The sequence below is a fragment of the Oncorhynchus kisutch genome, linkage group LG8 (assembly GCF_002021735.2).
Source record: "Oncorhynchus kisutch isolate 150728-3 linkage group LG8, Okis_V2, whole genome shotgun sequence".
Lineage (NCBI taxonomy): Eukaryota > Metazoa > Chordata > Actinopteri > Salmoniformes > Salmonidae > Oncorhynchus > Oncorhynchus kisutch.
In genome coordinates this window covers 47,294,415-47,307,509 of record NC_034181.2, presented here as the reverse complement: position 1 = coordinate 47,307,509, position 13,095 = coordinate 47,294,415, and the positions used below count along the sequence as shown (strand labels likewise).

General features: G+C 42.9%; 2 protein-coding genes across 4 annotated transcripts; both read left to right on the top strand.

The window, feature by feature from the left end:
* Window positions 1-713: 713 nt before the first annotated feature.
* On the top strand, window positions 714-2,985 carry LOC109895601 (transmembrane emp24 domain-containing protein 7-like). Of its 3 annotated transcripts, none has more exons than XM_020489437.2 (4): window positions 714-838; window positions 1,158-1,385; window positions 1,484-1,729; window positions 1,987-2,985. In XM_020489437.2, exons 2-4 carry the CDS (start codon window positions 1,218-1,220, stop codon window positions 2,221-2,223), a joined length of 651 nt encoding a protein of 216 aa, XP_020345026.1. In that variant the 5' UTR covers window positions 714-838; window positions 1,158-1,217; the 3' UTR covers window positions 2,224-2,985. The 3 variants fall into 3 exon arrangements, with proteins under 3 accessions (XP_020345026.1, XP_020345027.1, XP_020345028.1); XM_020489438.2 differs by having other exon boundaries at window positions 725-838; window positions 1,177-1,385; XM_020489439.2 differs by having other exon boundaries at window positions 763-838; window positions 1,213-1,385.
* A 1,658-nt stretch (window positions 2,986-4,643) lies between these two features.
* On the top strand, window positions 4,644-9,742 carry LOC109895602 (protein fem-1 homolog C). Its single transcript, XM_020489440.2, has 2 exons — window positions 4,644-6,230; window positions 6,880-9,742. The coding sequence occupies exons 1-2, from the start codon at window positions 5,687-5,689 to the stop codon at window positions 8,181-8,183; spliced, it is 1,848 nt and encodes a 615-aa protein (XP_020345029.1). The 5' UTR covers window positions 4,644-5,686; the 3' UTR covers window positions 8,184-9,742.
* Window positions 9,743-13,095: the final 3,353 nt, after the last annotated feature.

Genomic DNA, 13,095 nt, shown 5'->3' with positions numbered 1-13,095 from the left:
TCTGACCCTGGTATCAGTTGTTAGTCAAATTACCTTTGGGCCTTAGGTAGGCCTATGGTAAGTGACACCACAAGGGATTGCATGGTTTATTCAAATGATAGTGTGGTGGGGGTTACAAAAATCTGACAAACATTGACAAGTATTTGCAAGCGCAGTGATATTGACCAATTCAACAGTAACAAGACTGGAGACCAGAGACAAAAATAAAAATGTCCTCCTGGTTAATATCATCTCTGTGGGGGGGTCATAGCTAGAAGTGCTACAGCTTTTGTCAAATGAATGTCAGATTTGACTTTTCATAGCAGGTTAAGAGAACTTCCCCAGCAGATTAGGAGAATTATGTTAAGGTTAGGAAAGGGGTTAGGGTTAGCTAAGGGGCAAAAAAACCTTGACATTAATTTGACAAAAGCTTCTAGCCATGACCCTGGCTGCGTTCCTTAATTGTTCACGTTCTGGAACGTTTTATTGAACGGAAACGATGCTGTAACGAACGACCAGTTGCAAACCGAACAGTTGCAAAACGGGGAGGGATTGGGCAACGCTGTTAGCGTGGCAACTGCCCTTTAAATGTCACTCATTGCTTCAAGCCACACCCAGCAAACGTACGTCAAATCCTGTTCAATAACGTATTGGGGGAAACGTGTCGTACAGTACAAACCGTTTCGCACGGTAGCAAACGTTCAAGTGAACTGAACGCACCTCCTGTTGGAGCGCTTCCTCCGATCATTCTGACCAATGGTAGAAGAACGGAGGCGTGGCCATTTCATGTTAGCCAATGAGGTGATTCGTTGATGCTACGTCTCCTAGTAGTTACTTTCATCCGGATGAGGGATTTAAAGTGAGTAGCTTGAATTAACCACAATATTGAGCTAAAATAGCATGCTATTCAACAATGACTTAAAATGTGTGTACAATAAATTATTGTAATATTCATTGTAAACCTAGTTCATCTTGCCAACTCAAATTCTAATAAAAACAGATTGCATGTGAATCGGCCGTGTCAGCTAGCTAGAGCTAAATTAGCGTATCAAGCTAACCTTAGTCAATTGTGAATTCCGGGTTTGGTTTGTAGACCATTCCATTTCAGTCATATGTTATTAGTTCACATGTCAATGAATACGTTTTTCTTATTTATGTATTTGTTTGATGTTATATAGAAATAGTATTGGTTTGCAGGTTCACAGCAATATCAGATTACCACTCTTCCACCAGCCAAGATGTACAGCTATCATGGTACCATCAGAGTGTTGGTGCAGGTTCTTTGGGCCTACCTGCTCTGTGGTTGGACGTTTGGCTCCGAGCTTACCTTTGAGCTTCCAGATAACGCAAAACAGTGTTTCTATGAAGATATTACAATTGGTACCAAGTGCACACTTGAGTTCCAGGTAAGTTGATTGAGGCCCTCACATTATGACATGGAGTTATGGGAATAACTATAGCTAAATTGCTAGGCTGTATTTTAAACAAAATATTTTCTCTCCAGGTTGTCACTGGCGGGCATTACGATGTTGACTGTCGTCTAGAGGATGCAGATGGTACTGTTCTTTACAAAGAAATGAAGAAGCAGTATGACAGCTTTACATTCACTGCTGCCAAGAACGGAACATATAAGTTCTGCTTCAGCAATGAGTTTTCCACCTTCACGCATAAGACCGTCTACTTCGATTTCCAAGTTGGAGAGGATCCCCCACTTTTCCCCAATGAGAACAGGGTCACTGCTTTAACCCAGGTAGATCTGTTGTTGATGACTATTGCTGAGAGGTGTTTTTCTGTGCAATATTCAATATGGCAGTTCAATCAAAACAATCTGTTAATTCTCTGTAACAGAATTAAATGCTATTTGATTTCAGTTTGCCCCATTTGGCAAAAACCTAATGGAAAGAACTGTGTGCATAGGCATAGATTTCTGGTTATTTGCAGTGCTTGCATGTCAAACCATACAGGAATCTTGTATGCCTTTTTAAAGTCTGTAAATACCTGTTTCAGATGGAGTCTGCCTGCGTGTCTATTCATGAGGCCCTGAAATCGGTCATTGACTATCAGACACATTTCCGTCTACGGGAGGCTCAGGGACGCAGCCGTGCCGAGGACCTTAACACAAGAGTGGCTTTCTGGTCCATTGGGGAGGCCTTAATTTTGCTGGTAGTCAGCATCAGCCAGGTGGTCTTGCTGAGAAGCTTCTTTTCTGACAGGAAGACCACCACAACGCGTGTTGGATCCTAACATCCCACAGCATCTCATCCCGGTCACCTCCACAAGGGACTTCAGATCCAACGCCACCAACAACAGTTCACGGCAGAATGTTTTTTTTTATAGATGCCATTCATAGAATTAGAATTTTTAAGGTACGTTCAGGCTTTGAAGTTACTTTTAAAAAACCAACTGGATTATCTAAATAAAATCTAGCAAATAATGTTGGAAATGCAACAACGTATTTATCATGTGGGTGCATATTGTCATTGTTTTTTACAACACTGTTTACCAGAATAATGTGAACAAACTGGTAGCCTGTCTTGCAGTTCTAATTTGACACCTTGATACATTAAATCGTAGTTGCATAATTTAATTTGTGCACAGTTCTCACTTCCTTAGCAATGACAATTCAAACATGGTTGTTAGATTCAAGTTGTGATGTCAAACAAATCAAAAGTACTCTGTTGTAAACAATTGGTTTGTTTTTAATGTGAGATTCCACTCAACAGGCTTGTGGCAAGCAGAGGTTGTGTTTTGGGTGGATGGAACTTGACTAGGAGTTTAACCATCTCTTTATTGTAACTGGTGTTTTGTTGTTGGTTTATATGTTTAAAACATAAATATGAAGCTGGTGTAAGCACAAAATAATTTAATTTATTTCATATTAGGCATGTGTGTGGTCATATGTTTGCGTACTGTTCATGATTGTTTCTGCACAGTCATCAGCTTGTTGGCAGTCAAAGGAAATGTTTGCTTATTTGCATAGCTTAATAAACATTCTGGTAAACCCATTGTCAGACCTTCAATATTCAATCAATGAATAAACTGAGCCATATAAATAGATAGCATTTACAGGTAACTGCCAATATAAAGGAGACAAGTGTCTTAATAGAGCATTGGGCCACCACAAGCTAGAACAGCTTCAATGCACCTTGGCACAGATTCTACAAGTGTCTGGAACATTATTGGAGGGATGCGACACCATTCTTCCATGAGAAATTCCATAATTGAGTGTTTTGTTGGTGGTGGAAATGCTTTCTCAGATGCCGCTCCAGAATCTCCCACAAGTGTTCAATTGGGTGACAGACAGCCATGGCATATGGTTTTCATGCTCATCAAATCAATCAGTGCCCTGTGGATGGGTGCATTGTCATCCTATGGGGCAAAATAATGGTCTGCCCAGCATTTTTTAAGATGACACTAAGCATGATGGGATGTTATTTGCTTAATTAACTCAAGAACCACACCTGTGTGGAAGTGCTTCTTTTCAATATCCCTCATTTACTCGTGTTTCCATTATTTTGACAATTACCTCTATTGTGATGCAGAATATCAGTATCATCAGGAATAGCTGATACATTTACAATCCACTCACTGCTCAGGTTGCTAATGATCAAGTATTTCATTTGGTTCTTTACAAAGGACGCAGCTTGTGGGCCATGTACACTTGTGAACATCATGAAAGGTGTGGTTGTATACAACATCGAGAAATGTGTACTGAAACATTTTATGATTACATTGTCGTGATGATTTCAAGAACTGCAAAAGCATTAAACTTTTTCTCAAATGAATCTTGATTCTATGTACACTTGGTGTTTGTTGATCAAATAATTGATCACAGGAAAAAAACATCCTCTGTACATTGTTCACTCAACCTCCAGGAGGTGGTAGTAGCCAACAAAATATATGCAATGCAATCGCCATCTGCCTGGACATGCAAATATGTTATTATTCGTTTAATACAGTTGTATGCGCAGATGCCAACTTTATTCACAACAAACCCCCAAAACGAATGACATCTTGCTCAACCTCCTAAAATGATGGATTCGGGTATTTGCCTTTAACTGCTATTGCGTAAGGGAATACAAGCGCATAAGCGAATATCAGCTCTGTGATTGGATGGTTTCCTTTTCAATAAATAGGAAATTTAAAAAACGCATTGTTTTCGAATTGACAGCAGTGTACTGTGGGTAATGAGGGGACTCGATTAATCTGTCCGGGTAGGCGTGTTGTGCACTGAGTTACAGTTGTTTTGGAACAGGGCTGCTTCCGGGCGTGAGCCACAGGTGCCCCGTTCAAAGCCAAACGGCGAGGTCTGCTCAAAACAAATGTCACGTAAAGCACTTGGAGTAATGAGTAGGATTCTGAGTTCACAGGCAATATTGATTTATTTTTATAAAAACGGTTAATATACCTTCACAATGAAAAGTAATTTGAAAATGCGAACATATTGTAATGAAACAGGCAGGGAGAGCTGGTCTCGAACCATCGACCTTCTAGCCCGAAGTCCAGGGCGCTATCGTTTCGGGACGATGCACTATGCTGCCTAATTTTTGACATGACAGAGCGGTGCAGATTACTTTTCGATTTATATAGTGCTCCTCCCTCGCCGTTTTTGCCCGTTCGTGTCACGTGTCCCACACCCCAGCATAATCGAATCCGCCCATTGAGTCGTGATGATCTAACCAGTGTGGTGGGTCGACAAATTTGCCCGCCCCCCTCAAAGAACATTATAGAAAAATTGGCATACTAGCTAGTTTTTCTTGTGTTATTTCCTCTGGGATAGATTTAACGGGCGGGAAAAATCTACAACACAACAAGCTGATCAACGAAGAAAAAGAAGGCAATCGCAATCGACTTCGGCTGCTGGACAATGTTGGCTAGCTAGCGTAGGCTGTACATTAAATACCAAGCGGGGAGGATGTTCTCTGGCCTCACCGTATTTCTTGATATTTAAACTGGATAAAACATCTAGATATACGTCGATTTACACATGGTTCTTTCGGAAAATGATATGCAGAATTAAGGCTAAAAAACTGCTTGATGAAATTGAAAAGGACGTCGGACAGCGTAGACTGAACACGCCTAGCTGGGGCGTATTCATTACGCCGATTCTTTTGCAAAACGTTTCTCAGACGGAAGCGAACGGGACGAAACAGGGAGGGATCTATATCTGCATTTGTCCAATAGAAACTCGTTTTAGTTGCAAAACGTAATGTTTTTCAACTGTTTTGCTAATGATTACACCCCTGGGATGTATTCATTACGCAAACGTTTTACCGTTTAACAACCAAACGGAACGAAACAGGGCGGGACCTACCTGGATGTGCCCAGTAAACTATCGTTTCCCGTTTGGAGTTATCGGGTTGGCAACATATTTTGCGTAATGATTACACCCATGCTATTTGGTTGAACAGTGCCGTAACTAGCTACCCAGACAATTTTATTAAGTTAGCTATATTTCCGTCGCCAGCAAACTTTCAATAGGGAAGAGGGCAAAGCAGAGCATGCCAATGTTAACAAATACGTTTTTCAGTCGCTAGCTGGCTGATTTCTGCCTCCCGTTTGGCTAATTTAGCAATACGTAGTTAGCTAGTCCCAACCTATTCAAGGCTAGCTAGCGCCACAAACAAAGGCTTCTGCTCAACACCTGCCACATACTTTTAAGACGCTCGTGTCTTAATCAACTGTGTCGGTGAACAAAGCTGCATAAATGGATTTACAAACGGCGGTGTTCAATGCAGCCAGAGATGGCAAGCTACGGTTGCTTCAGAAACTTTTGGAGAACAAAACTGGCCTAGAGGTTACCAAATTAATGGCAGAGAAAACCAACGGTGCGACCTCTTTGCTTATGGCTGCAAGATACGGACACCTGGATTTAGTGGAATATCTTTTGGAGTGTTGCTGCGCACCCGTTGAGGTTGGGGGGTCAGTGAATTTTGATGGAGAGACTATCGAAGGTGCCCCCCCTCTATGGGCTGCCTCAGCAGCAGGACACCTGAAAGTCGTGCAGTCTTTACTTGGCCACGGTGCCTCTGTGAACAATACAACACTCACCAATTCCACCCCCCTGAGAGCAGCCTGCTTCGATGGGCATTTGGACATTGTAAAATACCTGGTAGAGCACAAGGCAGACCTGGAAGTAGCAAACAGACATGGTCACACATGCCTCATGATCTCGTGTTACAAAGGACACAAGGAAATTGCCCAGTATCTATTGGAGAAAGACGCTGATGTTAACAGGAAAAGTGTTAAAGGTGAGGTCACACATTCAAACGTTTATTTCCCTGTATTTTATATCCCTGGGTCTACCTGAGCAATGAGATAAGTCCTAGTACCTGGCAGGTGCTTTGCTCCGTTATGTCATGACAGATCAAAACCAAAATGATGAAACATTCAGTAATTTGCTGTTAAACGCAGATCACATTTGTCTGATACAATTTCCCAAACCTGTGCATGTTTTTCAGACAGTCTTGAGGTAAATCCTCCATTTGGACATCTAATCGGGTCAAATAACAAGAGGGAGTAATTTGTGTTTAAACCAATTAGGGGACATGATACCACTCAGGCCTGTTTTAAATGTAAGCCTTGCAATAGCCCACTCACAAGAACTGTCCCTATCCATGAGAATTTTACCCCCCTTTGGCAGGTGCTTAGATTTGCACATTGCTTACATCACTGGTCTGCTCCTAGAGGGAAAGGGTTACAGGCAAGCATGTGGGAAGACATTTGCTTACCAAGTTATTTGACAAACATATTTATGAAATGTAGCAAATGTAACCTTTTTGTCTCTTCACTTAAACATCTACTTTCAATGAATTTGAATATATATTTATTTATTGCTAGAATGTCTGCAAAAATGGTTTCCAGTTTGCAAAACATGTATTAGTATTTCTTTCTTCACAGGTAATACAGCATTACATGACTGTGCTGAATCTGGCAGCTTGGAGATAATGAAGATGCTGCTAAAATATGGTGCCACCATGGAGAGGGATGGTTATGGAATGACCCCACTGCTGTCTGCTAGTGTGACTGGCCACACTAACATTGTTGACTATCTGACACAACACCAGCAAACAAACCACATGGAGAGGATAAATGCCCTCGAACTGCTTGGTGCTACTTTTGTGGACAAAAAGAGGGATCTTCTTGGGGCATTAAAGTACTGGAAGAGGGCCATGGACCTGAGATACAGTGACAGCAAAAATGTTCTTAACAAAGCTGAGCCAAAGCAGTTGATCATGGCCTATGACTATGCCAGGGAAGTAAGTAATGGGGAGGAGCTAGACAGCCTGATCTCAGACCCAGATGAGATGAGGATGCAGGCCCTGCTCATTAGAGAGCGCATCCTGGGCCCCTCCCACCCCGACACCTCTTACTACATCCGCTACCGGGGAGCTGTATACGCTGACTCTGGGAATTTTGAGCGCTGCATCAACCTTTGGAAGTATGCCCTTGACATGCAGCAGAGCAACTTGGACCCCCTCAGCCCCATGACAGCCAGCAGCCTGCTGTCCTTCGCTGAACTATTCTCCTTCATGCTCCAGGACCGTGCTAAAGGCCTTCTGGGCACCTCGGTCTCCTTCAACGACCTCATGGGCATCCTCAGTAAGAGCGTGCTGGAGATTGAACGTGCGGTGAAACAAACCCAGCCTGACCCGGCTCAGCTCAGCAAGGCCCTCTCCATCATCCTGCATCTCATCTGCCTGCTGGAGAAGGTCCCCTGTACCGTGGAGCAGGACCATTTCAAGAAGGAGACCATCTACAGGTTCCTCAAGCTGCAGCCCTGTGGGAAGAATGGCTACAGCCCGCTCCACCTGGCCGTGGACAGGAACACCACCTGCGTGGGCCGCTATCCTGTCTGTAAGTTCCCCTCTTTCCAGGTCACCTCTATCCTACTGGAGTGTGGGGCGGACGTCAATTGCCGCGACGAGGACAACAACAGCCCCCTGCATGTGGCTGCCTCCAACAATCACCCGGACATCATGAACCTGCTGATCGCCTGCGGCACGCACTTTGACAGCACCAACTCCCTGAAGCAGACGGCATGCGACCTGCTGGACGAGAAGGAGATGGCCAAGAACCTGATCCAGCCCATCAACCACACCACCCTGCAGTGTCTGGCTGCACGGGCTATCATCAAGCACAGCCTCTGCTACAGAGGAAACATCCCAGAGAAGCTGGAGGCCTTTGTGCTTCTCCACAGATAATGACTATTAAAGATGTGGGCCACCACTCTCCTTGCCCCACGTGCACTCTTTTTGATTGTATTGGAGTCCATGATGAACATTATGTGAACCCCCCCCCTGCGAAGCAAGAATTAAAAAGCAACTGCCCCTAAAAAGCAACTTCTTGCTTCTTGTTTTGAAAACAGCCTATCGATATGAGTCAAAACATTTATCGTAGTGTCAAAATTGACTACAAAGTGTAAATAGGACAATTTTGGTCATAGTCTGCGAGATGATAGGGGAAAAATGGTATGTCACGGAATGAGGAGTACCCTAAAAAATTTTCTCGGGTTGGGTTTATTTCAATCCTGCCCACAGCTGACAGCACCCAAGTAATCATCAATTTGGAGCAGAGCTGCACGCAACCATAGTAATTCCCATGGCCAATTTGGTTTGACATTAGATATTTCTATGGGGCTAGTTAGGGGACCATCAGCAAATTACACAATGTACATGGCTGAAGAAAATAGGCCAAATCAGGAAGTGCAGCCCCCCTTTTATAGCTCTGTGGCAAACTGATGGGGATTTTTAAAATATGCGCATGCACAATATTTTTAGCTCACTAATTTCTACATTTTCCATGCTATTTATTAAGATATCATTGAGAGATTTCTCCATGCCCCCATCTCTTTGTTTCTTTCTATCTATGCAAAGATGGTGGAATGCTGGGACTTTTTTCCATTACTATGTTGCCAATATATAGACACTTAACTTTAATCATACATTCTTTATGCTCTCATTCAATGGTTATGTCGTCATGGTTTTGTGTCGGCGTAGTTGAGTGTAATGGAATGAACTCCTTTCTCTATCAAAACCATGAAGCTTTATGAAGTGGTAATGTTTGCAAATACCATAAGTGCTTTATTCCTCCTATGCACAGGCTATGATATGCGACTGTTCTGTGTTAGCACTTGTCTGTGCAATATTTAGCATCATATGTGGTGACTGCCTGTTCCTTTGTTTCCATAATTTGTTACACTAAGCAAAGAGGGATGTGACAATTGCTGAATACTGTTCGATTGGTAGTGTTGCGTGGTTTCATGTGTTAACTGTAAAAGGTAATTGTGTGCAGGTTTTGAGTAGGAGTGTATGCAGCCCATATGCTTCATGTTATTGGTCTTTGAGCCTGATTTGTTCTATGGTGAGCTGAGCACAAAAACAATAGACACAGGTTAGTTGGATACTAGTATGGCCGTGCATGTAGTTTGAGTTTATAGGAAATTCATTGAGCTTTGTACGACATATCAATTATCGTATAAACTCTTCAGAGCTCTGACTAACCCAAACGTGAAACCTTTATATTTATCCAATTGTATTCTAATTGAAAAGAGGGGAGGCCTTGTACAGTGGGGCTGAGCTTTGTGAAATAACCCTGCACATTAGCTTTATTCGTGTGGTTAAAGGGCTTTTCATAGTTTTAGAAATACATTTCACCCGAACCATACAAATGTACAGTTCCACCAGGGAACTTGCTTTAATTCTGCACTTTATTACAACAGACTTTAAGAACCGATTTGACAATAAACCCATATTGCACTTGTCCTCATTGCCCCAGTGTTATGAATCAGCCCCAGATAGCTATGCAACAGGATGAAACTTTTGTGGTGACTTCCCTACACACACCTAATTTTCTTTTCCCAGCACGTAAAAAATATTGCACAGTTACTGGATGTTCTTTTGATGAGTCATGGTGAGTAATGCAGGTAGGGTGTTGCTCTATGACCACAGTAGGCCTCTGTAGCTGGCCATGGTTGGTTATGTTATTGTTTTTCTCACTGTTCAACTTGTCTATCTTATTTGTGTAAAACATGGGTTAAGTGTCAACTAGGGGTTCTTTGTCATATGTTTGATCTCTTCAACTTTTCTCAACTCTGCTGAACAGTAGCCTAATTCTTCTCTGGAATGTTCTCAAGTGCTAATTTAAAACTGAAACAAGGTTGTTTTCTATGTCTGGTTGATTTGCGCATGTTCGTAGCTGTAGTCTGTCAAGTGTGGAAGTAAATCAAATTGTATTTGTCACATGCGCTGAACACAGTGAAATGCTTACTTACAAGCCCTTAACCGACAATGCAGTTAAGAAAAATATGTGTTAAGTAAAAAATAACGGTTACAAATAATTAAAGACCAGCAGAAAAATGACAACAGCGAGGCTATATACAGGGTACCAGTACAGAGTCAATGTGCATGGTCACCGGTTAGTTGAGGTAACATGTACAGTACAGATCAAAAGTTATGGGTCACTTTGAAATGTCCTAGTTTTTGAAAGAAAAGCCCCCCAAAAATGTCCACTAAAATAACATCAAATTGATCAGAAATACAGTGTAGACATTGTTAATGTTGAAAATGACTATTGTAGCAGGAAACGGCATATTTTTTATGGAATATCGACATAGGCGTACCGAGGCCCATTATCAGCAACCATCACTCCTGTGTTCCAATGGCACGTTGTGTTAGCTAATCCAAGTCTATAATTTTAAAAGGCTAATTGATCATTAGAAAACCCTTTTGCAATTATGTTAGCACAGCTGAAAACTGCTGTCCTTATTAAAGCAATAAAACTGCCCTTATTTAGACTAGTTGAGTATCTGAAGCACCAGCATTTGTGGGTTCATTTACATGCTCAAAATGGCCAGAAACAAAGAACTTTCTTCTGAAATGCGTCAGTCTATACTTGTTCTGTGAAATTAAGGCTATTCCATGCGATAAATGGCCAAGAAACTGAAGATCTCGTACAGCGCTGTGTACTACTCCCTTCACAGAACAGCGCAAACTGGCCCTTACAGGAATAGAAAGAGTGGGAGGCCCCGGTGCACAACTGAGCAAGAGGACAAGTACATTAGTGTCTAGTTTGAAAAACAGATGCCTCACAAGTCCTCAACTGGCAGCTTCATTAAATAGTACTCGCAAAACACCAGTTTCAACGGCAACAGTGAAGAAGCGACTCCGGGATGCTGGCCTTCTAATGTACCTGTCCTCTTGCTCAGTTATGCATCGGGGCTTCCCACTCTTCTTTCTATTCTGGTTAGTGCCAGTTTACGCTGTTCTGTGAAGGGAGTAGTACACAGCATTGTACGAGATCTGGATGGCAGGAAGCTTTGCCCCAGTGATGTACTGGGCCGTACGCACTGACCTCTGTAGCGCCTTACGGTCAGAGGCCGAGCAGTTGCCATACCAGTCAGGATGCTCTCGATGGTGCAGCTGTATAACTTTTTGAGGATCTGAGGACCCATGCCACATCTTTTCAGTCTCCTGAGGGGGAATAGACTTTGTTGAGGGAAAGGTTGTTATCCTGGCACCACTCAGCCAGGTCTCTGACCACCTCCCTATAGGCTGTCTCATCGTTGTTGGTGATTAGGCCTACCACTGTTGTGTCATCAGCAAACTTAATGATGGTGTTGGAGTCGTGCTTGGTCATGCAGTCATGGGTGAACAGGGAGTACAGGAGGGGACTGAGCACGCACCCCTGAGGGGCCCTCGTGTTGAGGATCAGTGTGGCGGATGTGTTGTTACCTACCCTTACTACCTGGGGGCGGCCCGTCAGGAAGTCCAGGATCCAGTTGCAGAGGGAGGTGTTTAGTCCCAGGGTCCTTAGCTTGGTGATGAGCTTCGAGGGCACTATGGTGTTGAACGTTGAGCTGTCGTCAATGAATAGCATTCTCACATAGCTGTTCCTTTTATCCAGGTTGGAAAGGGCAGTGTGGAGTGCAATAGAGATATTGCATCATCTGTGGATTTCTTGGGATGGTATGCAAATTGCACTGGGTCTAGGGTTTCTGGGATAATGGTGTTGTGACCCATGACCGGCTTTTCAAAACTCTTCATGGCTACAGACGTGAGAGCTATGGGTTGGCAGTCATTTATGCAGGTTAACTTAGTGTTCTTGGGCACAGGGACTATGGTGGTCTGCTTGAAACATGTTGGTATTACAGACTCAGTCAGGGACAGGTTGAAAATGTCAGTAAAGACACTGGCCAGTTGGTCAGCGCATGCTCGGAGTACACGTCCTGGTAATTTGTCTGGCCCTGCAGCCTTGTGAATGTTGGCCTGTTTGAAGGCCTTACTCACATCGGCTATGGAGAGTGTGATCACACAGTCTGGAACAGCTGATACTCTCGTGCATGTTTCAGTATTACTTGCCTCGAACATGCATGAGAGCATCAGCTGTTCCGGACGACTGTGTGATCACCCTCTCCATAGCCGATGTGAGTAGGACCTTCAAGCAGGTCAACATTCACAAGGCCGCAGGAAACAATTGCATTGTTTCAGTGGATAAATAGTTTTATAGCCGTGCAATAGGTCACATTTTTCCATATGGTGGTTGTTTAAAAACACAAAAAATAAAATTGTATACCTTAATAGACTATGGAAACTTGCATTTTGTAGAACTGTTTTCCTCATTGGTCTACTCACATTATAGTATAATTCCTAATGTCTGGCCTTTCTGACCTTCTGCCGTGTCTTAAAATATCCCCGAATAATGTTCCACTGAAAAGGTGTCCTACATAAGGGCTCGCTCCAGTGTCTCCCTCCAGGTGTTTCAGTCGGCACAATGCCCATAAAATAGGCTAAAGGACGATGGCACACCTTGACTGAGACCAACGCAAAGTCTTATAGCAGCCAGGTCCACATGCCATGCATAAGCAAATAAAAATCCCTTTACCTCTATGGGAGCTCTTTACTTATCTGGTAAGTTGTTGGGATTTTCCATTAGTAGTGGCTGGTGTGAGAAATTAGTCTCCAGCATGAAAGATGGCAAAGTATTCAGACCCCTTGACTTTTTCCACATTTTGTTAAGTTACAGCCTTATTCTAAAATGTGTTAATATGTTTTTTTTTTCAGCAATCTACACACAATACCCCATAATGACAAAGTGAAAACGGGTTTGACATTTTTG

Excerpts from the sequence above, each read along its gene's own strand:
- LOC109895601 (XM_020489437.2), top strand. The coding sequence starts at position 1,218 with ATGTACAGCTATCATGGTACCATCAGAGTGTTGGTGCAGGTTCTTTGG. Across the intron at positions 1,386-1,483 it reads AGTGCACACTTGAGTTCCAG|GTTGTCACTGGCGGGCATTA; the intron begins GTAAGTTGATTG and ends TTTTCTCTCCAG. Across the intron at positions 1,730-1,986 it reads GGGTCACTGCTTTAACCCAG|ATGGAGTCTGCCTGCGTGTC; the intron begins GTAGATCTGTTG and ends TACCTGTTTCAG.
- LOC109895602 (XM_020489440.2), top strand. The coding sequence starts at position 5,687 with ATGGATTTACAAACGGCGGTGTTCAATGCAGCCAGAGATGGCAAGCTA. Across the intron at positions 6,231-6,879 it reads TAACAGGAAAAGTGTTAAAG|GTAATACAGCATTACATGAC; the intron begins GTGAGGTCACAC and ends CTTTCTTCACAG.